A 25630-nucleotide genomic window follows, 5' to 3' on the forward strand; every position below is an offset into this window, starting at 1 on the left:
GGGCAGAGCCTGAAACATCAGCATGTCAGTGGTCAATAGTTTTGTCTGTCAAGCCTCCCTACAAATTATGTTCAATGTGCAAGAAGCGAGAGGCTATTTCTGTAGCGATACATTCAATACATAGTTAACAAAACTAGTCAGTGTTTTTAATTTGTCGCATTTCAGACAGTAGATTCTATCCATGAGAGATCACCCATCATGATTTCTTGAATGTGATCATGGAAGGAATATGAAAAATATCTATATCCATATCGGTCCATCAGTGTTTTGTACATATGTTGTACTACCTTTTGTATTTAGTTTATTTGTTGTAGTGTACTTATTTTTATTGTTATTCTATCAGGCATTGCTGTCAGCATTTACTCCTTTTATGCTTTTTATTATTAGTCTATTGTAGTTTGTTGTTTTATATGATCCATGCAGTATTCCCCCAGAAAGTAATGAAAATGTTGAAGAAACACAATATCTCGCAATGCTAAGGAAAGTGAGAAAAAATTCTTGGATCAGTCCTTTTATCTGGATCCGCACCAAAAGTTAAAGGGGTCTATTCTGGGCCGAGACCCATCCTCCAGCCTAGTTTAGATTTTTAGTTGAAATGTTGATGACACAACAAAAACATAAGCTCCTTGGCAAAGGTAATTGACCTTGACCTCTCCTGCAACAAATTTCACTTCCACAAATTTTCATTTTTCAATCTAAAAAGTAAAATCTCCTCCAGCTTCATGACTGTAAAAACTTACCTCATTTGTTAAAGACAATCGACACCAACATCGTTTCAGTAAATTGGCTCTTGGTCCAAAGCCAGCGTGTTCACCACACCAAATAGAATCTGATCGGCGAGCCGTCTTGCCAACAGGCAGACAAACATGATAACAACCTTCTGACAGAATCTTCCGTAATTACAAATTGAAATTACCTCCACACCTCCTCCGGTGGCCATAAATGCCAAGTTAACCCAGAGGGTGTCTGAGCGCATTCTACAGTTAATTAATTTTCTTTTTAAGCTGGCTGCTCCCATTCTAGACAGGTTCGACCAGTCTAATGAACTACCTTGAAGTATTAAAAAAAGACAGCACACGTAGACAAAGCAGCTAACAGTTCCCCGAAACTCTGCCCCATGTTTGTGATGTTTGTCTGTTTTGCTGCAAATACTTAACCCATTTACTACCCATAAAACAGACTAACACTCAATAAAATCAAATTTCAGCTCAACTTTTAACACAATCTTCAAGCTCAGCACTTTGGGCTTGAGTACCACACTCTGCAACTGGAGATTGGACTTCCTCACGAACAGACACCAGACAGGTTGGGTTGGTGGCCACATCTTCGCTACTGTTGAACACCAGGGCCCCCCAGGATTGTGTACTCAGCCGCGCCCCCGTTTATACATTCTGTGTGTAGCATGAAGGGGGATTTCAGTGAGCAATCTTGTATTGCATAATGACAATAAAGCTGAACTTTAAACCTTAAACCTTGAGTCTACCTGTATTTGACCTACGACCCCTCCTGTCAGACGACAGTCATTCTCTTTGTCTCGTTTTCTGCTCTTTTCCAGAAGCTTATCAGTGAAAGAAACAGTCAATACACGTGTGCTTCTGTAGGTGGTCACACCAGCTGCTCATAAATTCAAACTTAACCTTGTTATTTTTTTATTTGTTTATTTACAGGGGACAGTGTACATTAATCAACACTGACATTTAACAACAGCCGGGGTTAGCTCAACAGTTAATATGCACCCACAGTCTATAGTTGTGCTTATTAACACGACTAAATGAAAATAGATTGCACCACAATAATTTGATTCTTACATAGATTATCTCCACCTAAATATTTCCACCTAAAGAACTGTCACGTGTAGAAGTTAGAGTAGAGGAGGTATATTTTATGTAATATATCTGACCTGACACTGAACAAATCTCATACACCTGGATGATTTTTAAACTTCATTTCACAAAAATAATAAGCTACTACATCTCAAAATACATAATTTTATGCTAGAAATGTCAAATTAAATGACTAACGTTAGCTAAATAGCATCATTAGCATAGCTGCACTGTACATGTGTCACTTTAAAGTACTGATTCTTGAAAGACATATTTCTGCATGCATATGAATAAAACAAAATGATATCGACATTTGCGAAAGAGGAAGAATTTTGGGTATCCCCTGTTCCTGAACTAAAAGTCCCGTTCATTTTTCCATTAGACAATGTTACTTGACTCACAGTTGTAGCAATTCAATAGATTCGACTGGCATGAAACTCTTTCGGTTAAATCATCAGAGTTTAAGATTATCAGCCGTGTAGGAAAATATCTGGTTCATAGTCGTAGGTAGGGGGCCAATGTAGCCAATGTTAAAGGTGGACAGTACAAGTTCAACTTCTAAAGTGCATTTCAGCAAGAAACATCCCAAATACAATCTGAATTATGATTTTTCTTTTATTTCTTGTTACTCAAGAGCAAAGCAAAATAACGCCCAGATTTAGAGACATTATGTCTTTCGTTAGCTCAAGCATACATTCATATTACAGAACATTGGCATATAGCAACAGTAGCAACAGTATGTATAAACTATAATTAAAGATTGCCTCTAACTCCTTACATAGCAATCAACCTACAGCACACCTTGATCCAGAATTAGAGAACAGCGCATCATACAGAACAGGCCTGAGGGATGTTACACAGTTATTCAAAGCTGAGCTGGAATAATGCCAGGCTTTATCTTAGATGAGTCCTTCCATGACACAATTACCAATTCTTGTACAAGAAGGGTGGGGCACAACAGTGAAACAGACCTAAAAGATAGCCAGTGTGTGTGTGTGTGCGACTTGTTTCTCTGGATCAATGTGTGTGTGTATTTGCGGGCACTGTGCATGCGTGTGTGCGTGTGTGCGTGTGTGTGTGTGTGCATGTTGGGTGGGGGCTCTGTGAATCGTCTCCCCACCCTGCAGGGAGTAGTGCTTCCTCTCCAGAGTTCAGAAATAACCAACAGACAGCTTTATTGTTCAAGAAAACCTGCCTGCTGTCTCTGCCTCTCTGTCGCTCACACACAGACACACACCCACGCATGCATGCACGCACACACACACACACACACACACACACACACACACACACACAAAGACCCCTCTCTCCTTTTACAGATCTGAATAACTGACAAGTAGAGTCTTGGTTACACCCTGGCTCTGAGGAAGGGAGGAAGAAAGAGGGTGAGAGAGGTGAGGGAGAGAGCGAGAGAGAGCGAGAGAGAGCGCGCGCGCGAGAGAGAGAGAGAGCGGGGGGTAAAGGGAGGAGCTTTGTGGACACTCGATGTGCTGACAGGACAGCGGTGGTCACACCCAAACTGTGGCGCCTGACCTTCTACAACAAACAGAAACACCCTTACACACATACATTAACACACACACACACACACACACACACACACACACATAAAAAATCCTGTAACATCATCCCTCTCAGTTTTCCAGTGAGGATGTCTTTTCTCTGCTCAGCCTGCTGTTCCATGTTAGCAGTCTGTGACTCAGCAGGACGACTACAATCTGCCTCTTTCATAATCTGGGCCTCTCTCACTCTGAGGTCACCGGTGAAGGCTCCGCAGCACACTGTGGTCTTATGTCCTCATTAACTGGCTACTGACTTAACCTTTAAAACACAGAACTATAGGCTATGTGATAAAGTCATATATTCCTGTTTTTGCTATGTATGTATTTATAAAGTATGTACTGTGATAAGAACTTTGACCCGTTACAGAAGACTGTGATCAAATGATTTGAGAGCCAATATATCACAACTGCAATTTGTTTGCCTAATTGTTTCAGTGAAGCTTGAATATAAATATTGCTCTCTTGTTCACTTGCAGGAAATATTTGAACAACATTCAAGTTGGTTCAGAGTTGCATTGTGTTTATGTGTAATCAACACGTCGACATTTATTCTCGCAGTATATGTTTCCAAATTAAAACCGCAGCAGTGTCACTTGCTTGAGCAAGTCTCCCTTAACATTCACGTTGAGGTGACAAAGCTCTCTAGTGGCCATTTTGATTATGACAGGTGCAAAGAAGGAAGTCAGGTGACATTGTTATGAAGTTATTAAGTCAGTGTAGGAGGCATAGTAGGGTCAACATACAGATTTTTGTTTTGTTGTTCTTTCAAGCACCATGATTGTTCTCGAACCTTAACTACATGTTGTCTCATCAGGAAACAGATTCAAACAGTAATTTGTTACAGTTCTGAAATGAAGTTGTGGGCCATCAGAAAACTTGTTTATGCGTTGTTTCAGATGGCATGGACAAACCATTGATTGTCTTTGTTTTATGAAATGGCTGTCCACACATTTCCGGGTAAATCTGCTTTAAGAACTGCACGTCCTTTTTTCTTTATCCGTTAAATACTTTACTTTTAACAGTTTGCTTAGTATATTTTGTTTATATATTACAGTTCTTTTTTGTATAAATATATGTATAGTAATTTTTAACATTAACCTTGCTAGTTAAAAAATACCTACGTGATTTTCTAAACGATCAAAAATGGTAAAAACACGACATTTGGACATACGTCACACTACTTTTCTGCGAGTGGAGACATTCTATTACTGTTAAGGAAACAGCAGATTAATCGAACAGGATGTGTTTCCTGTTCATTGGTTATAATAACTAACCCGTATTGTCAAATAATTATAGAGGGTTTGGCTCAATAAAGGTCATATTTTTTTTATAACTTTTGTTTTTATAAGTGTTAATCAGCTCAGATATGAGCAGTCATAAATCATTGCTCTCTGAAATGCCACCTGCCTGCCATAACCTCAAACCCACTTTTATCTTCATATCTGCTCCTTTAATTTACAACACTGTTTATCACCTCAAACACTCACCTTCTAATCAACACGACATGCAGGACGAATTGAAAATGCGACCAACATTAGAAAAAGTTTCCGCTCTGATATATTTCCAAAATGCTTGACGGTGTTTCTTTGTACAGCAGCTGGTCACTTCTTGTCACCACGTGATGTAAGGACAGGAGTGTTGATCTTGTTGATCAAACAGAACAGAAGCTAAAAAAAGAAACAGAAGGGAGTGTTTATATTCAATTAATAAAGAAACAAATTACTCAGGCGTGTGCACATACATGTGCACAAAGTTACACTTTGATTACAGTGGAATGTGTGCATCATTCATTGAACACAACATTATGCAACTGTGACATGTTAACCAGCAGTTAAGACTTGTGGAGCTGCAACATCTGAGCATCGTGATGAAACACACACACACACACACACAGGCTGACACAGACAGTGATGTTGAAATGCACAGGGTGGGATACATGTGCAATTTCCCTGCCAAGACTTTGGCATTTCTTCGTAAAAGATCTGTTTGTTTCTCTTAATGATTAATTTCCATCTGTAACTCATAGCTGACTGACACATTCACACAGACGGCAGTGCAGAATAAACTTGCCTGAGCGTTCAAATATGTTGATTGGATCTTTAAAAGGGAATAACTTAAATGCTTTTCTGTTAAAGGCTTGCGTGACATATAAGAATATTGTGCATGTTACAGAAATAAAGAGGTAGGACATATGCAACATGACAGTTCAAGATTTATTGTATTTGTAAGAATTTTGTTGAAATAAGAAATTTTAACAAAAAATATAAATATACTGAAATGCTTAATGTTCATTGGTCTTTTAGATTCTTCTGTTTCCTCTCTTGTTGTATTTTATTATGAAATGTACAATTTCCTGTGCAGCAGGTTTTCACAGAGACTGATAAGCCCGATCACAGTACAACTTTAAAATCTTTAAGTCAAATCCTGACTGTTATCAAAACATGCATTTATTCAGGTTAATATTCAACAGGTTCAACCGCTGAGACTGATGTCAGCCTTAAGGTACACTGAGAGAAGCAGCCTAATGGAGCTGTCACAGGCTCAATATAATCAGGAGCTGACTTTATGGCCTCCATCACTTTGAATTATCCAGGTGCTTCAGTTTAAGTAGCTGCTTATCAACGTTTAGAGCTGTGGTAGCACTTTATGAGCTGTTACTGAGACCTTTTGTACTGACCAGTCTTTGCACATAATGTGCCCATATATGTCCTTAAACAAAGCATCATTAATGATTACATCCATATAAACCACTTCAGTTATTTGTTGGTGTGTAAAGGTGAGCTGAAGGGGCACAGCCTTAGCTGAACTTTAACTCTGCTAGCAGAGGATATGACAATGGTGGGTCCACCACTTTGATCCAGAGTAAAATACATCAACAACTATTGCCATGACATTTAGTTCAAACATTCATGGTCACCAGAGGATGAATCCCACTGAATTTACTTGCTGAGTTTCACAATAAAGATGAGGTTATTGGTTTGGTCTGAAATGTCACATGAAACACTCGACTGAACTTAATCAACTTTAGTACAGATATTCAAGGTTGGCCGAGGATGAACCCTAATTACCTTACCAGTCACCTGACTTCTCCTCTAGTCCCACCATTGAGTAAAAACTTCAAATTTTTTACTCGAGTGCTACTATTAGGCTGACTTTTGTGGTTTGGCGTCTCCTTAACTTTTCATAACTATCCCATCAACCTTTGAGTTTAGTGCTGATTAGCAAATGTTAACATGCTAACACACTAGACTAAGATGGTGAACATTATTCCTGAAAAATCTTCATGATAGCATTGTCATTGTGTGCATGTGAGCTTGCTGATAAAGCTCAAAACACAGCTGTGCTTAAGACACACCTCTAAGAGCTGCTGAAGGGGAACCAGAGCTTGATAACATCTGATAACATGTACATATACTGCTTCAAACTACTCATGTATAATCAAAATATGTAATTACCAATTCCTCAGCTCGAAAAAGCCGTCCCTCAGGCTCACTCAGGGTGTGTTGGATGAGGGCTGGAGGAGGATTCAGGCATGCGGTGGAGCACAGGGTAGGGTGGAGCAGGGCAGGGCTGAGGTGGAGTGTGGAAGGGCAAGCAGATGCCAAGTCAAATAAAACAAAACTCCAGGCAACGACACAACCTCTTGCAGTCTGCTTGGCCTGGCAGAGAGACAAATAAACACACACGCACACATGTAGACACACACACTGTACACATGCACTATTTACACACAGTGTAGGCAGCACTCTAGGTGACGAGTGATCCTGCTCCCTCTTTGTTCACTCAACCAAAGAATTAAGAAAATCTGCCCACAGATGCAGAGTTTCGACCACAGTCATGCATAAACCCATTGCTCCTGAACAGACAAGATGCTTGTGGCCTTTCAACCTCAAACAGCAGGAGCTCTGACACAGCAGGTGCACACACACACACACACACACATCACAACTGTACGTCTGCGCTCTTACAACACTGCATGACAACTGAGCCTTTAACACAGACACACATGAGATGGGCAGGGCAGCTTGGTCAAGGGTTATGAAAATCCACATAAGCACCCAAGAGATCATCACAGATTAGCTGCACAGAGCTTCAATGAGGCAGATTCTGGTGGTCTGCAGGGTGTGGTGACATATCAAGCAGTCATGCAGTTTACCTGCTGATCAGTCTCATTAGTGGAGGCGGGTGTGTCCGCCTTCTGTGTGTCATGTGGAGAACTTGACTCCCTTTGTTGCTGCTCCATGGAAATCTCCATTCAGCTCGAGTGTTTGGTTTGGATCAAGACTTGAGCTGCGACTTTAAAGCAGAGCAATCAGTGCAAGAGTTCACTGGCTAATGATGGTCTGCAGTTAATAACAATGTGATTCTTGTTTGATCCCTGCAGGGAAAGTCTTTTGTCTCGCCCTCATCCAGGGCAGGGCAGGTCAAAGGTTGTTTACAGAGCAGCACTTATGAAGCTGACATATGTTTTTTATTACGTTTTTTTGCCTTCATTTGATAGTGACAGATTCAGACAGCAAATGTAGGAAAAGAGAGGAGAGTATGACTTTTAACAACTGTCAGATGAGTGACAGTTACACAGTATAGTATGAGTATAGGTCAAACAGTCATGTACAGACTTAACACAGGGAAAAAGTTCACTCTTTAGCTGCTAAATGTTTCACTATGTTCACCAGCTAGTCACTGTCTGTGTCCGTCCACCGTTTGGGGCTGAGCAGGTTGTATAAAGCGGGTCTCTAGAGCTTTTCACTGAAAAGTTACCTGAAAAGAAGAAAAAAATCTCTATCTCATGTTTCATTTACTGTGGCAGATTTGCGTCCAGTCTGCAGGTTTGGCCCGCGCAACCTGACAGGCTCAAAATGATGCTCAAACATGAAACAAAATCCTGTCACTGCCTAGTTCTTGCCTCAAATGTTTTCAGAAACACATTTAATTGTTATCGTTTTTTTTTTCTGCTTGAGAAACTGACCAAGGACCCCCCCCCCCCCCCAACGTGTCCATTGTTGCTATGTCACACATTTCATTGCTCTGATGGCTGTAGGTCTATCCAGTTGTGTTCAGAATGAGTTTCCACACTAATACATAATTGCAAATTAGTCCAGTGATGCCATGCCGAGAGAAAGCTGAGCAACCTTTTTGCATTATATTCAGTCAATTAACATTGTTAGTATTGTTTGTTAATATTTAAATATGGATTTGTGAAGCTTAAAGGAGATTTACGACGCATGTAAAAGATTTTGAAAGTAAAAAAGGTCAAAGTCACCAACCGGAGCTCCTATCTCCTACAGAAAACACGGCACTTGAAACGCCTCGTCAGTAGTCCCACCTTGAGACAGGAGCTAAAACAGTCAGGGGGGATAAAGTACTGAACACTAAAGCATGCAAACCTATTCTAGTAGTAACCCAAAATAAAAGTATAACCTGAAAATGAGAATGTCTTCTTTAAGTATACTGATATATTTTATACTGACTACAGACACACCATACTATAAGTATGGAACTGGGAAGCGTGTCAAGAGAGGTCTCAGCCCCCTGGCTTGCTCTTGTTAACCTCTTCGAGCGATTGTGTGGATATGAAGCCTTTTTGAATGTTTCCACTTCAGTGTTTTGTTTGAAAATAAAAGCTGGTGGCTTTATCATGATTTAACAGCACAGTAAAGTGTATAATCTGTTCTTTAACAAAGAAATAAACATTTTTTAAAGAAGAACATTTTTTTCCCCGTAGGACACACAAACAGAATACCTGTAATGGCCGTCATCACAGTTATTTTTCACACACAGAAACATCCTAAATAGGCGGCTCCAACCTGACCAGCTGGTTGATTAATGGGTTCACTCAGAGGACCTCACCAGATTTAGGAATGTGAGGAGAAAAAAGCCTTGTGTAATCGTATACTCCTGTTAGTCTGAGCTGGACTTTGAGGAAATGCATGCTTTAACAAAACAAACAAAACAAAAAGACATGATCACCTGGAAAAACCAGAGCATTTGCAGTGGAGCGTACATTTAAATGTCCCTTTTAACGTGTCTGAAGTTTGTCATGCACAGACCTGAGAGGCTCTTTCTTTATCTAAAACTAACATAGGCCAAATTTTCATTTTATTGTGTATTTGTATAAGTTTTCTGGCAGAGGTTCTGCTGTTGTTGCTTTTTCAGTCGTGTACACACACACAGATATACATGCACACTAACAGCGTCACAACTTGTTCCAACATGCTTGTCCCTTCAACCTCACAAGAACTTCCTGAAAAGAAATGCATGCCTGTGTTTTAAATACTGTGTACGGTATACACATTTCCATATGCTTGGAATCTTATATCAAGCCCATAGCTTTCAAAGTGACTGGCATGTTTGGACATGAGGGTACGATCTACACCATCTTTAACAGTCTGACACCTGTGAGTTCGTACTGTACGCAGCCGAACACACACACACACACACACACACACACACACACACACACACACACACACACACACACACACACACACACACACACACACAGATAAAAAAAAAACTGGCCTCAGATGTGCTGAGAGGATATGAAATGTATTTAAAGTACAGAATAACAATAACAGAAATAATCAATTAAAACAAAACACATGTGCAAGGAGAGTCTGGAGTAAAAGCAACCAATCTTTACAGTGTAAATCAACAGATCTGTTGCCATCAGTGAAGTGCACACAGACACACGGTAACACATTTACACATTAACATACACACAGAGCTGCAGCTCAGTTCGAAGGAATTCAGTGTGTTGAATACAGTAGATGACTCATAGTTGACAGATTGTCTCAACAGCAGAGGTTTCCTATTTGAAGTTTCAGACATAAGTGTGTTTTTCAGCCATTTAAAGTCAGTGATCTGTTAAAGTCTGTACTTCCCCTCACTAGAAAGGCACAGCTTCTTTTTTTTTTAAAGCTTTCTGCTGAAACCGCATCTATTCTCTTTCTACACAGACGGATCGGCGTGTATTCAAAGGTGACAAAACAGGATGTGAAATGGACTGGATTTATTGTGTTAGTCTTCCTGCAAACTACTGTAACTAAATGGAGTTTGAAACGTACAGGATCAGGAAACAAGAACTACGGAAGACTGAAAATATGGAGGAGACATTAAAAATAGTTCACCTCTGACCTCTGAATATGAGCACCACCATAACACAAGATCTGACATCATTCAGCTTCTGTCATATTCGACTTTTATAACAGGAAAACAAAACAATTTGTCATGAAGTTATTTCTTCACCTGTCTCTTCATCTCACTTTCTTGTCACACTTACTTTTTTTTTCTTTGGAAACATTTCATCTTTGTATTAATGATCAATACCATGTTCTTTGTTCGTTTTACATTAAAGGACAAGTTCCCCTAAAAATGAAAATTCAGTCATTGTCTTCTCATCCCCATGTTGATGGAAGGTCGGGTTAAGTTTCCATGTGCACAAAATTTTTCTAGAGCTTCACAAGAAAACAGCATTCTCCTAAACAGCTGAAGTAGATGGGGACTAAATAAATAAATATAAAATGGCTCTGTACAGCTCGTGTGGCAATATTCTGGAGGCCGCAGGATCCCAAAAAGATTTGAAAAGTGCACCCACTTCAGATGAGGTGCATGCTAACGCTTTTAGCTCAGCAGCTAGAGTGAAGATTTTATCTTAAAAAAGTGTGTAAATAATGTCTTTTCAAATCAATGCGGGATCTCTGGGCTTCTGGAGACTTGCATAACACCAGACAAGCTGTCATTTTATGTTTTGTTTGGGTGTCCCAGTCTTCTTCAGTTGTTTAGGACAATACTGCAACGCTGTTTCTTTGTGCTGTGAAACTCCAGAAATGTTTTGTGGGCTACGAAATTTCACCTGACTTTCCATCGGCATGAGGGTGAGTAGATAAAGACTGAATGTACATTTTTAGGTGACTTATCCTTTATTTTGGACATTCTTTGGCTATTTTAACCTTGTTGCATCCGACACATCCACTCTTTCAGGAGCATAAAACATGAGTGAAGACACTCACACACATTCAAAGACACAAACATACAAGTACAGGTGCAAATGTAACTGTTTTGTTTGTACAGTAGAGGCCCAGTGGGACAGTGCTATCTTCGGGGATTGTTTGTCAAATCACATGTTCATTTATATTTGCTATAGAGAGGGAAGAGGGCACTTCAGGGATAATACTGCCATCCTTTTTCTTTTAACCACACCCCCCTTTTTTTATATTCCCATTATTCTCCTCCTTTTCTGTATTTCCCCTTTTTAGTAAAACATTCACGAGCTGGGAAGAGGACAAAGGTCGAGGTAGTGAGCCGCCTTGACGTCTCACACGACCTTCTCTTCCTGGGCCTACTCCAACCAACTCCTCCTTCAGTTGACCTTAACATTTGGAAGATTATTAGGTGCAGTTTAAGAACCCTCTGGAAGAGCCAAAGGGTGGGGGAGGGAGTCCACAGTCCTGTTCGCTGCATGTCTTTCAGAGGGTGGGGGGAGTCCGTGTCCATCAGGGGAGGTGTGTATACCGAGGCCTTTGAGGAGGTCCTGGAGGCGTGTGACGGTGCTCGCTAGCTGCTTCTTCTCCTCCTCCAGTGCAGAAACCTGCTCCCTCAGCTGGACCTCCGACTGGGCCAAAGCCTCCACTCGGCTCTCCAGGCTGCAGACGCGAGCATGTGACACCTGGGTGGGTGAGGGAGATGGTTAAACATGAACAAAAGAAAAAAAAGGGTAATGTATGACTTTATTTGTGTGTGTGTGTGTACCTGCAGCTCCTCCAGCAGGTCGAGGTTCTGCTGTCGGAGGCTCTGATTGGTCCTCTCCAGCTGTGCAGCTCGCTGGTGTTGGTTGAGGGTTGGGGGCGTGTCGAGCAGCTCATCCTGCAAGACGTGGTACTCCACCTCATAGGCCTGCAGCTGCTTGGAGACATCCATCTCACAAACCTAATGTGGATTGTAAATAGCAAACATCCACATTTATAAATGCATATTAGCCAATAGAGTGAACAGTGAACCTTGTCTCAGTTCAGAAACTCTGTTTAAAAAACAAAACAAAAAACAAACTCTCTTATTAGAAGAAAGACTGACCCAAACCATTAGAATGTGGCTGGATTATCTAACATTGTACATTGAGAGACCATTTATATGTTTTATAAAACAAAACAAAACTATTGTAGACAATCTATAGGTCACACCTGTGTAATAAATAAGACAAAAATAATTGCTGATATTTAAGAACACAATTTAGTTACAACAAAGTCTGTAAGGATAAGAAAGGTCAACAAACTGTTTCTGCTGAAAGTCTTTATCAGCATTTTGGCTTTAAACTGAAATGCAATGGTGTCAGCTAGGCTTTTTAAATACACTCAGGACTCAGAGTGCTTTGAATTTGTCCCTCTCATTTGCATAGGTAGTGGTCCTTGACTCCAGAGAGCACCTTTGATCATTGACCTTTATTTGATACTAAATTCATCGCCTCATGGTTGTACGCCTCCGCAAACCAGTCAAGTTGCAGTTTACATCCATGACTGTGCAGACTCATAATACAGCTTTTGTAGTAAAGACTTTCAAGGAATTCAATAAAAGGTATTAAGTGTACTTTTACTGGCAAAAAGGAAGTTAGCACTACATTCTACATGCATGTTTCCAGTGAGTAATTTGCAGTGAGAAACATGCTGTCTTCACTTAAAGACTATTTTTACAAAGAGGTGGCGAGGACACATAGAGAGCTTCGTCATATGGTGCAACGATAATCACCTAAAGCTCAAGATGAGCAGAAACAATGAGCTGGACTACAATGCTTTAATTATGGATGTTGCTGCAGTGACGCTACACATTCTGAAACATGGATGCTGCACACACATCTTCAACCTGGCAGCAAAGATGGTCCATTCAATCACCACAGTTTTAAGGTGGATACCTGAGATCAGTGTCACCAATTCAGCATCTGCCTAAATGTGAAATATGGTCACAATCTCCCCTACTGTTCCTTAGAAATGGCCAGACATTTTTTTTGACTTTTGTGACGTTTGACATTTTGGATATTAAATACCATCACTTCATCATTTTATCCCAGCAGACATTTGTGTGAAATGTTGTCATAATTAGCATATTAGACATATTAAACATGTGTTTTGTTAGATCTCCCAAATCGTTTTAGGTTTAGTGTGATAATAATAAAAAAGTATATAAAAGCAATATATGAACACACCAGAAATGTTGGTTATGACCCCTTATTTCTTTATTTCAGACATTATCAGACAGGTAGTAATGATAAGGTACTGCCATCAGCATTTGCCTTTGGCTTCTCTTCAAAATAAGTTTGGCTAACCTGTGGGTTTGTTTGTAACTTAAAAATACCTTGAGATAAAATCATCTGACATCATCATCAATCATCATCCTAAGCTGGCAAGTACAATGTTATCAATGCTGGTAGGAATGACGCCAATGAAGCCAAAACTAGTAACAAAAGGTTGCATGAAACAGGTATTTCCCTTCAGGTGTTTGGAGCAGATTGCTGTTGTACTGCATCTAAAAATTCTATATTATTGCCTCATAGATCATACACATCCTGTGAGTAAACTGATGTGATTAGTAGCACTTGAGGGAAAGTACCGGCAAACTAGAGCTAGTGTACGGAGGCATAATATCACCCTACCTGTCCATGACACATCAAACACACATTAGTTCTATCTGACTCATAAAAACATTATGTTCCCTGCAGTAGTCTCTGGTATGTTTGATTATTGGAGTCATTCAGGACGTGAGCTTGATGTTATTGTCATACGGTAGTTTTCCACTTTGTTCAAACACTGACATATGAGTTTAAAGGTTAAATGACTTCACCGATACTCCACCCATCAGCTGTTATGAGGAAAGGGTGTGGTTCACATTAATAGCACCTGTCACTCAAGCAGTGTATCATTCTCTGTTTTCTTGTTTAGTCATAAAACCAAATATCTATCACTGCTGTGAGTTGTAAAATCACATACTATGATGAGACACATTTCTTTAGTGAACTGAGGGAAGTACGATAGTTTCTTTGGTATATTTAGTGACACAATGACATCATGTATTTATACACAGACACACCAGAAGAGGCCTGGCCACCAGTCCAAAAAATTAACTAACCTACCTTTGGGGGTGGAAATCACTGCTGTATGAGATTTTGAGTTAAATGATAAGTCTGGTGATATTCTGCACTTGATTTATTGTTAATGAATCCCACAATAATACCAACAATTAATGAATATCTAAGTGCTGTATGGTGTAACCAATGCCTCGTATATTTTATTCCTGTGTGCCTCAGACCTCCACTGTTGTCCGAAAACACATAAATGAGCCGCACGTATCTTTATTACCATGAACTGTAGTTTATTCTGGGTCGATGTCCTGCTGCATATAATACTCCAGGCGTCTGAAGAAAGATGCCATCAAGTTAAACCAGAGACCACGTACAGTTATAAATAGTTATTTCTTAAAAGGTATTTTTTGCTCATTGACACATAAAAGGCCCTTTAGGTTACTGAAAATGGACCTTTTGGAAAACTCCTTCCAGGGTGAAGATATTCAGAAACTCTGTTTTCAGTGATGAGATGATGATGATTATGATGAGATGGTGGAATATTTGAGTTTGTACATTGATGGAATTGATGTTATATTGTCTATATTTAGTATATGTATATGTATGTAGTATAGTATATATGTGTTTTCAGGAGTGTCAGTACGGACAGAGATTATTTCTGAAATGCTTGTCTGGATGTAGATCATTTTTGTTTGTTTAAAATACACTCTTTTTTTTACGTGTGGACTAGGCCTAAAAGTCAGGATATTTCAGTCTATGCTGCTTCCACATTTACCATTCTTTTTGTTTAATTTCAATCCTGTATCGTTAAGGAAGCTCACCTCTATAATCACCACAGAACCACTTTAATATCTGGAGGAAAGTGGTCCCCAACAAATTAACAGAGACTGCAGTACGCAACTGTTGCAGGAAATTATTTAGACTTTCTTAAAAATGAAATTATATATCCATCACCCATTCCCATTTAGAGGTATTTATGTTTTCAGTACAAACAAATGGTTTGGGTCCAGAGTACCAGAGAAATGCTCAGGAAGTTGGAAAGGATTGAGAACACATGGTTAAAGAAAGAATGTGCCTTGTTCTGTGACTTCTTGTTTATAAATGACTAGATAAACATTTTATTGCCTTCTCAGAATATTGTTAACAATATGATTTAAGTCTATTTAATGACTTGACTATGATCCCCACATTTACAATAAATAAGATCCATAAAAGAATCACACTGCATTGTATTACTGTTTGTTATTCTAACCTGGTTGATGGTTTTCTCCATCTGCACCAGGCCGAGGTTGGGCAGCGTGGTCTTGATGAAGTCCACTATGGACTCCAGGCTCTCGTGCTGCAGGATCAGAGGCTTGTGGCTCCCCAGCAGGCTCAAGGCCACCTTAAAGATGACCTCTGACCCCTGCAGGAACAACATGTCTGACAAAGGACAAAAGTAGGGCAAACATCAGAGAGGAACAAAGAGAAATAAAGAAAACAACAAGATTGGAAAAGGCCCATGACGTGGCAGATTTTTTTACAGTTATGCAACCAAAAATTATTAATGACAGACGCTTTTAAAGTGCAGCTTACCGTGTTGATTGGTGACTTAAAGGATTTTTATATAATAAATGCTTTGACGTCAACAAACCACTTTAAGCAAACATAAATATAGGCCAGGGTGAAAATGGAGAGGTGGAGTAGGTGTGTGTGTGTGTGTGTGTGTGTGTGTGTGTTTGTTTGCGTGCTTTGAATGCATCAGGGTGGAGTAAGGGTTAGGCAGGATTGCATGAGATCATGCAACAGATTAAGGAATGGGAGTGGAGGTGTGGAGCCCCACATGCTGTATGATATCAAAGACTTCACAGTGCTGTGATGCAGATGCCCTCTAACTGCAACACACACACACACACACACACACACACACACACACACACACACACACACACACACACACACACACACACACACACACAAAGCGTTACGCTTAGATGAACACGAGGAGCCAGTGAGTCTGGTTCACTGACTGAGCACCGTGTAAGAAATTAGGCATGAAAACAACGGTAAGGAAGGAATGAGGGAGATAAAGGCAAAGACATATACAAAGGCCTGTGGGTGTGATGATATTTACACAAATGATAAAAGGTGACTTCAGAGGAAAACAAGCCTGTAAGTGACAACAAAAGTTTTATCTCAAATATGTTTGTGTGTAGGCAGCGTTATTCAGAAGAAACTGCTGTTTAATGTTGGAGACAAGTTTGATTATTATCATAAAACTTCAGTTTATTTTTAACAATATACAACGCCTCTCCCATCTTCTTTGTCCCGCTGCCAAACTCATTAGATTCCTTGTATGTACTCCACTTTACGATCCTCTATTTCCTCTTGTTTTGCCAACTCCTTCAATCATAGTTTCCTTATTTTCCTCCCCCCTTCTCTCACTCTGGCTCCAGGATCTAATTAGAAAAATTAACCGTGGAGACAATCTAAACATCTCTGTGGAAGCCCCCACCGCCAAGAAGCAGTGTGGTGACCAAGTACAACAAGAGTGTGGTCTATGAACACAGACACAAACGCCCACTCTCAAAGCTTACCAAAGACTCTGGCCACAAAGCCAAGGGGGAAGTGTGAGGCGAAGGCGGTGAGAAACCAGGGGGTGGCGTACAAGCTGGGCCCGATCTCCTGCTGCTCCAGGTGGCTGTAGAGATCCCTGTGGTAATCATGGAGCAGCCGCGACAACTGGTACATCTGAATCTGACATAAACAACAAACCACAGATTGTTTATGTTGGTCTGACTGGGACCATGTGGTTGAGTGTACATTATGTGCAGTTTGTGCTTTCATTATTCTATACATGGTTTTAAAATTGGATTTGTGGCACATTAAAGGGTGAGGGCAGAGCTATGGAGCCTAAGCATGACGTGCTACTGAGAAACCACATGGAGAGCACTGCTTTTTCTCTTCTTCTACTACTTTCTGATGCTGTGACACACATCTGGAAAGTTATTTTCAATGCAAACCTTCTGCTTGCCATGATCATAGGAGTCTGCAATACGGCCAGAAAAAAATATCACAATATTTCAGGGTATTTTTACAGTAACATTTTTTTGAAAATGGCAAAATACTGAAAAATATTTTTGGTTTCAAGCTTAAAACAGCGAGAGAGCTCTTCTTGCTGGATTTTTGGGCCCAGAAATACTGGAAGAACCAGAGATCCTGCTTTTGATGTCCATGATTGAAAATAAAAGCTCATTTTGATTGATTTGACACACCTAGCATAATGGTACATTATTTGCCTTTGGGTCTGAACATTGCCATTATTATAATATTAATTGTTTGTATCATATTAAAAATTATACTTGTATCATCATGAACAATATGATATGGCACACCCCTATGCTATTGCCACTTTTTCTCACAGTGAGCATAAGAACGTAAATCTAACAACCGCACGGCAATAATCTCCTTTTTTGTTAAGAATCCTCCCACTGCCGCTCTCTATCACAAAGTGAATAAAAGAATGTAAACACAATAACCGTGGGGTGCATAATTCAAGCTTGATACTGCCTGATCATGTACAGTACATCTGTCTAGTGTTGCAATAGTTCTATTAAAGGGTGAAATCTGATGCTTAATTTGAATTCAAAACCTTCACCACAGGTATCTAAGGTATTATTGTTGTCAACCTCTTGCATCAAGTCTAAATCCAGCTAAATTCCCACACATACCAGTCATGAGCAACCACGTCTCAACCAAACAAATGGCGTCACTTTGTTAAACCAACCTTCAGTCCTCTCTTTGATGTAATTATGTGTGCAACAGGGAGAAATGATCGAGATTAAGGTGTGTACGCGACAGTGACAGATTCTGTAATTTGTGCTATATATGTGCGACAAAGAGACTCCATGTACCTGCAGGATAATCATGTCAGGCCTGTACTGTTTGCGGAGGCCCACGTCATACATTAGAAATTTGAGCATGTTGAAGGCGTCCTCTTCCCCCATGTGTAACAGCAGCACTCCAGCGATGAAGGACAGGCCCTGGCAGTAGCCCACCTACAATAATAACAATAACAAAGTTGACGCCTGCACAGGCAAGGAAGGGGGGGGGGGAGCTTAAGCCTAACAGACAGTTGACAGTTCAATTTAGTGCATCGAGTGAGGCAGAGACATACAGCAGAAAGAAAGTGAAAGTAAGCCACAATTAAATGATACCTCAGGGTCCAGCAGCGAGTAGGCTTTCAGTATATTATACAAAGACAGTTGTCCTGCCCCCAGCTGGGCTTGGAAATATGGATGAGTTGGAAAAGTGCGACCTGGGACAGAAAAAAAGAGCGAGACATGATTTATACTATAAAACATCTGCACTGTTTGTTTTTAGTATGAAAGACTCCATAGATCAACCTGATATACATCTTAAAAACACAATAACATTGTTTTAATAGATTTGATTTACTCGATTTTATCTGACACACTCCTGGAAAGAATTTGAGTGAATGAACTATAAGACACCAAAAAAGCCTCTGGGTGTGCACCACGTGTCTGGATGCAGCACAAACTCTGCTAGACTTCTCAGGGACGCCAGACTTCACAATTTGCTGTTGATTTTGTTTGTTTTTTTAATAAATGCACTCAGTGCTTACCAGACATGTGCTAACCCATTCCAAGGTGTCACACTTACAAACATGTTTTGCTTGATGCGAAAAACACATACCCTCCTTCAGAGGCTTAACATGTTACGGCAGAGGTGACTTTTGCCTTTTACACATGACAACATAATGACCTGGGATCAGCAAATCTTAGCATGGACAGGCTGGTAACTGGCAGGTGTGTGTGTGTGTGTGTGTGTGTGTGTGTGTGTGTGTGTGTGTGTGTGTGTTTTGGGCTGTGGACTTCTTGTCGTACAGTGTGTGACAGTAAAGCTCTGAGGAGAAGAACAATACCAACAGTGTGAGTGTGTATGTGTGGAATGTGCTGTGGGGGCTTTATCTTTGCGAACATAATGCCACGACTCCCGCCCCTGCCTGAAGGAAAGAGTCGGTGTACATGTCTGTTCTGTGTGCTGAATGTAAGCTGTGTGCACCACCCAACCCTAAATTCTGAACACTTGCCCTCCTGGCTTACTTACTGTATGTGAACACACCTTAACTGCACTTTTCGCTTGTTTATGTGAAGTAGACGGCTTCATGTTGGTGTACGTTTTCTACCTGCAGACCTTTTTGCTGCTTCAGTATCATAAACACTTTGTGTTTTTATCCTTGAGCACATAACACCTTCATATTGGGCCATGTTACCAACCGTCACTGAGTGTGGTGTTACCTCCGTCCACACCCTGATGCAGAGTGAATAACATGATAGTCAGATGAAAGATGCAGGGTCAACAGCAAAAACACAGGAGGTTAAGTGCTAAAGGGATAGATGTAGTGTGGGTGGATGTGTGTATGCATGTGTGTGGGTGTTATGTGGGTGGGGTGTAGGTACTGTATGTGTGTGTGGGTTTTCTGGTAGGAGGTGTTGTGAACATTTGAGGGTGAAAGCGTTATAACAAGGTTTGAGACATTGTAATGTGCATTGTACAGGGTTTCTGCAGTGTTAAAAACTTTTTTAATAATACACAGAAGGAATTTTTTTTTACTTTTTTACAATCGTGCTTGTCAAAGAAAGGCGGAAATCTAACAGAGAAGATAAAATCTACAGTTATCTATTGAGAAAACAATTCATAATCATTATCAAAAATCAATAATTTCTAGTAATATAATTAATTCATTGATGTGGATCCAGATTAAAAATTTATTTAACTGATTTAAAAAAAATACTTAGGCACTACAAGGAACTTTTAAGCGACTACCGTCAAGGAGGGGGAAACAAGGGGTATTCAGTTGGTTGTGATCTCTCACCTCTCCACTGGATGCCACTAAAGTCTACACACTGGACCGCTTAACCAAGTTTTTGCTAATATTGACACTTGCCCATTATGAATTTCTAGCTTCTGTAGCAAGCAGTAGTGATTGTGTTTGCTACTGATCTAATGGTGCTGAGTGCAACTCCACAAAAAAGGATTAAACAGCCTCACTTACCTCCAATAGCACATATGAATAAATATTCATTTTGATCTCAGTAAAGATCATTTAAGATTTGTTTTATACCTCCTCAGTTTTCCTCCACTTTTTCAGGGAACTGAAATTAGTTCAAGACCTGCAAGTTCCCTGTCTGTAAATCTTAAATGTTCTGTATTAAATGTCTTTGTGATGTGTATGTGCGTGTGCACGTGTGTGACAGGCACCAAAACACATACTCATGTGAGAGGAAAATGAGTCTGTTTGAGCACATGGTGTACTGTACATTCCTTCATGCTTCAGGTTTTTTTCCATATAGCAGAATAGCTTCATGACTAAGCATCTTAAAAAAATTGTGCAGGTGAATATGAATATGTGTGTGTGTCCGAGTTACCCAGATCTATGAGGATGGCGTGTTGCTGCGAGGTGAGCTGTTTCAGCAGGTCTTTGTATGGCGTGTGATTGGTGGGGGGCCTGGAGGGGACCGTCTGCCTGAGCAGGTACTGTTCAGAGAGAAACTTCCAGATCTCGCCCCGATGCTGCCTCGGGACACCTGCCGGAAATGACAGAGGACAAGGGTGGGGTTGAGTGGGGTGGAGTATTGCACCAGTGGTACGGCATGTTAATCTGCTGTAACTGACAGCTGTATAGGTTGTGAAAAAGACACCTCTTGCAGCAGCATGCAATTCTTGCCTTTAGTATGCAAATCATCTGACTTCAGGAGCACACAATGGTGTAATTGTCAGAGGGTGGAGATACTCAGAGGACCATTAACATGACTGTAAAAATACCTTCATGTCAGCCCAGTCATTAGTTTGACTGAATCAGCCAGACTGTCAGAGCTGGTTAACCAAATGTTTCTAAATGGTGAAGTGATACAGTGTGAGCGTTGAGATTTATTATATATACACCACAAATATTCTCCTGATAGACTCCTGCATAGCACTCTCCGATATTTGGTGTTTCTTTTGTTGTATATTGCATGTATGTTGATGAAGGTTCTCAGTCATCCAGGTCATGGTAATTCTAAGTGCTGTATCATAGGCAACTGGACTTGTTTCAGTTTCTTGAAGACGTTTCACTTCTCATCCAATAAGAAGAAGTCTCTTGGATGAGAGGTGAAACGTCTCCAAGAAACTGAAACGTTTCTGAAACGAAAAAGTCCAGTTGCCTACGATATAGCACTTAGAATATATTGTACTGTATGCATATTTCTAATATTTGTTTATACTTGTAAGTTTTGCTTAGAGCAAATTCCCTCCATCTCAGGAACATCCTGTTAACACTCTTTTATGCACATTCAAACCTAGAGGCTGCACAGCACAACCATAGTTATGAGCAATTACTGGGGCTTAAAGGAAACGTTCAGAAAGTTTGGGCAATGCACTTATTGGCTTTCATACAGCATTTGTCTGTGAGATGAATACTGTAAGTCTATAGCCATTAGCCTGTTAGCTTAGCATACAACAAAGAATAGAAACAGGGGGAAACAGCTAGCCTGTTAAATGTCACCATCATTTGCAGTTTAACATAGCGTTACATCTTAACTCATACCTCCCTGGGGTCTCCACTGGTTGCCTGGCAACAGTTCAAAGCCAACATTAGTCCAACTTATAACCCCCCATAAAAGACAAACTGTTATTCTAAAAAACAAACAAATTAAAATGTGTTTATTGGTGACTTTAAGAAGTGCAGGTAGGTGGAGTAAGGCTAGGAACCCCCCTCTGCCATTTTCACCTTACAGGTTAATAAGGCTCATGCCTCAATTGTAACACTAAAGCTGCGTTTCCATGAAGTGCCTCAGTATAGTACCATTTGAACCCTACGTAACCCCTAGTAACCGCACCTAAGTGCCAGATCTGCTGTGCGTTTCCACTGCGGAAAGTACCCTAGAATCTAGGTGTGTTATTGGCTGGCTTCGGGGTAACTGCTTTGACTTTTCCAGCAGTCGGAAAACAACAGGGGAGACTGGCTTTAAATCTTATTAAGCTATTGCATTTATCGGCTGACACACTGTGACCTGTATTCTACAGTACATTACTGCCCGACTGACAACTGAAACAAAGTCTGCTAGGTGCCTACGAAAAACCAGGATGGTACAAAACGTTTCTTTTGGTACCATCCAGAACTTTTGACAACTGAAAAGGAAAAATAACTGCTCCAAAGTGTAACAAACCGAACTGAACTAAAGCGGACTGCTTGGTGGAAACAAGGCTTTAAAAGACTGTAAGACATGTGACCTAGCAGCTTTAATCCTGACCTCCTATACGATGGGTGTGACCACTGTTTTAATGTGGTGTCATCAACTTGTGTTGTTATCTAGCTCTTGAGGCCACCTCATCACGTTCAAGCACTGCTGATCACTGGCAAGTAGCCTTCCTGTGTACATTTCTGTTCTGGACTTTAGATCTCGCCTGTTATGTTTGAGGCCGAAGGCAGAAGAGATAACCTTCCTGTGCTCTGTGCAGAACATGCTGATACTATAAAACGGACAGAACAGAAAACCTTGACAATGGAAGACAGACACTGGGGGTGAAGAAATACACACTGACTTCACAGTGCGCACAAACAGTGCATCAAAAACACTTCACGGAATTCTTTTATTTTGCTGTATTTGGGGAAAAAAGTCAAAGCTGATGAAAAGGACAAAAGTTACAACACATTGAGTGTATCAGTTTTGGAGCTTTATACATTAAGCTTTAGTCAATATTTGCTAATACCTGGTGATTTTGAAAAAGAACAAACATTTCCAAGTAGTACTGATATATGTATTTGTGGAGCAGAATATGTACCTTGTGCAACAGCAGCATGTATGGTCTCTGCGTCAAATTTGACCTTTGCCCTCCCAGGAGTTCCCAGCATCTTCTCCCAGACCAGAGTGACCTCTTTCAGACATGGAGTGATCTCCTCGTAGTCCAACTTCAGACGCTTGTTCTGCAGGTCGCTCTCTGAGGCTACAATAAATACACGGATAATACACGTCAATCATAACAGTATAGCAATATTGAAAACCGCAGTGCCCTCTGTTTTGGTCCTGTTGTGTGTGTGTGTGCAGGTCCTCGGCTGGGTAAAGCTGAGGTGCCAGTACTCCTGAAAGTTATTTTACCCCACTTGCCCTTATGCCTTTTGTGTTGTCGCTTAGGTTTAGTTTCGCACTGACAACATGCGCCTCACATCAGCTACTGCACTCATGCACTTTCATACATTACTGATTGAGACTTTCACACACTCTTTGTTGTGGCAAGCTAGCCTGTCATAGCAAATCATAACAGTGTTGAAGAGAAAATCTGAGGTACAGTTGTATCAAAGAAAAAAAAACTAAAAAAAAACTAAACAAAAGTTAGGGGTAACATTCGTTCTTTTAGCTCTGCTTCAGTCTCTACTCCTGAGGGAAATATCTGGTTCTTTAGCTGCTGACTGCTCCACTATGTTGACCAGCTAGTTGCTAACTGTGCATGTTCACAGTTTGGTATTGAGCAGGTAGTATACAGTGGGTTTTCAGAATTGCTCACCAAAAACAACGCTATGAGAGCATTGAGAGTGAACCAAAACAGTAAAGTTGCAGTAAGACAGCTAAACAATGAGCTGAAACTCACTATAAAGCCCCATAAAACTGAGAGGGTAACACTTTATATATTGAGGTCTTTGTGAGGGGGGGGGGGGCTAGTTAACAGCTAAAAAGGCCCTTACAATTCATTATAAGATGCTTGTTAACCTTATTATGTGTTAATGAGACTATACTCATATAGACTATACTATGTTAAAAGCATCATTAACACTTTTATTGTTAGATTAAAAGACATTTATGAGAACTTAAAAGATCATAGTTTATAGACTGCTTAAGAGCCTTACTAACAGCCTTATGAGTTTCAAGTTTAAGGTGATAATGTTCAGTAGGTTCATAACAATAAGGAACCTGTTGCACATAACACATTGTTTTCACGGTATAAAAATATAAATTATATGTCAGTAGGTCTGTGTTCAGAAGGTTGACCTTCCACAACATCCTGTAGCTGGGCTTCACAATGCATCACGCAGCTGGAATACAGTGACATGTAACACGCCAGCTTCTACTACATCTAAACATATCGTAATTTGGAAGTTTGTACATGCCCACAGATGGGGAGTAAATCCTATTATAAAGGAATGCCAGATAGACCCTTCGGACTGGGGCACTTATCATAATCATTATAACACGTTTCCCCTTTTGTGATATAATAACATGTGTTTTTGTTTTGTGTAGTCAAATTGACGAGGGGAGACCTTGGCCCTGGACTTAACATACATTCACACAGCCCAGGAACTAAACAGAAAGACACAAACTGTGAATTCCGTTGCAACATGTTGACACCAGTGATCAAAGAAGGTGAGGGCACACCCAGCGCCCCTCATCTGTTCCTCTCTTTCTGACAACACCCTTCCTCTCTCCCGCCCCTCATCTCTTAACCCCTTCTTTTTTTCTCTCATTCTCTTTTTCCTCCCAACACTCAACTCTTTCTTTTCATTCAATCCCACATTTGTCTCATCTGTCAACCACACTCTCCCCTCTTTCTTTTCTCCCTCCTTCCCCTTTGTGGACTTTCCCCACCCTTTTCCGCTAATGTGTGGTGTCCACCCAGTGACCAGCTGCAGTTTGGCAGAGCTGGGGAGAGTGACATCATCACTACGGGACAGGAAAGAGACAGTAGGCCACTTCCTGCTCCAAACTGCACTGACATCTTCCAGGAAATGGAGGGGAAATTAGGTGTGCAGCCAACAGGGGGGATTGTAGGGAGTGTATTTACATCAGCAAAGGTTCGTAAAAAGTAAACTGGGGCAGTTGTACTAACTCCACAATTTTCACGAACAAATTAAAAATATGCAAATCCAGTGCCTCGAAAAAGTAGAGTGCTTTGCATAGAACTCACACTCAAATCCAGTACAAACACATCTTAAAATAACTTGGCACCAGATAAATTGTGATCTCAAGAGGCCAGAATACTTGTTATGAAGCACTGTATATCACAGCCTCAGCAATCAAAGACTGAAAAGTAGCGGGAGTGACCTGGAATGCTGGATAATAGAGGAAGAAAACTTGGACGGAGCAGTAGCTGACACACCCAGAGTAAGAATAGATGCTGTTGGAGAGGCTGCGGCTCTG

The 25630-nt window shown here is 40.5% G+C and overlaps 1 protein-coding gene across 2 annotated transcripts in view; it reads right to left on the bottom strand.

The window, feature by feature from the left end:
• Positions 1–9915: 9915 nt before the first annotated feature.
• Positions 9916–25630, bottom strand: part of tbc1d1 (TBC1 (tre-2/USP6, BUB2, cdc16) domain family, member 1) — a 52310-nt gene continuing 36595 nt past the window's right edge. For both annotated transcript variants that reach the window (XM_073470584.1, XM_073470577.1), the window contains 8 exons: positions 23283–23444; positions 20885–21043; positions 18650–18750; positions 18347–18490; positions 17030–17189; positions 15706–15875; positions 12137–12313; positions 9916–12053 (listed from right to left, as the gene is read on the bottom strand). In XM_073470584.1, coding sequence (XP_073326685.1) covers positions 11787–12053; positions 12137–12313; positions 15706–15875; positions 17030–17189; positions 18347–18490; positions 18650–18750; positions 20885–21043; positions 23283–23444 — 1340 coding nt within the window. In that variant the 3' untranslated portion in view covers positions 9916–11786. The remainder of the gene's footprint in view (positions 12054–12136; positions 12314–15705; positions 15876–17029; positions 17190–18346; positions 18491–18649; positions 18751–20884; positions 21044–23282; positions 23445–25630) is intronic.

Source organism: Pagrus major, chromosome 1 (assembly GCF_040436345.1).
Source record: "Pagrus major chromosome 1, Pma_NU_1.0".
Taxonomy (NCBI): Eukaryota; Metazoa; Chordata; class Actinopteri; order Spariformes; family Sparidae; genus Pagrus; species Pagrus major.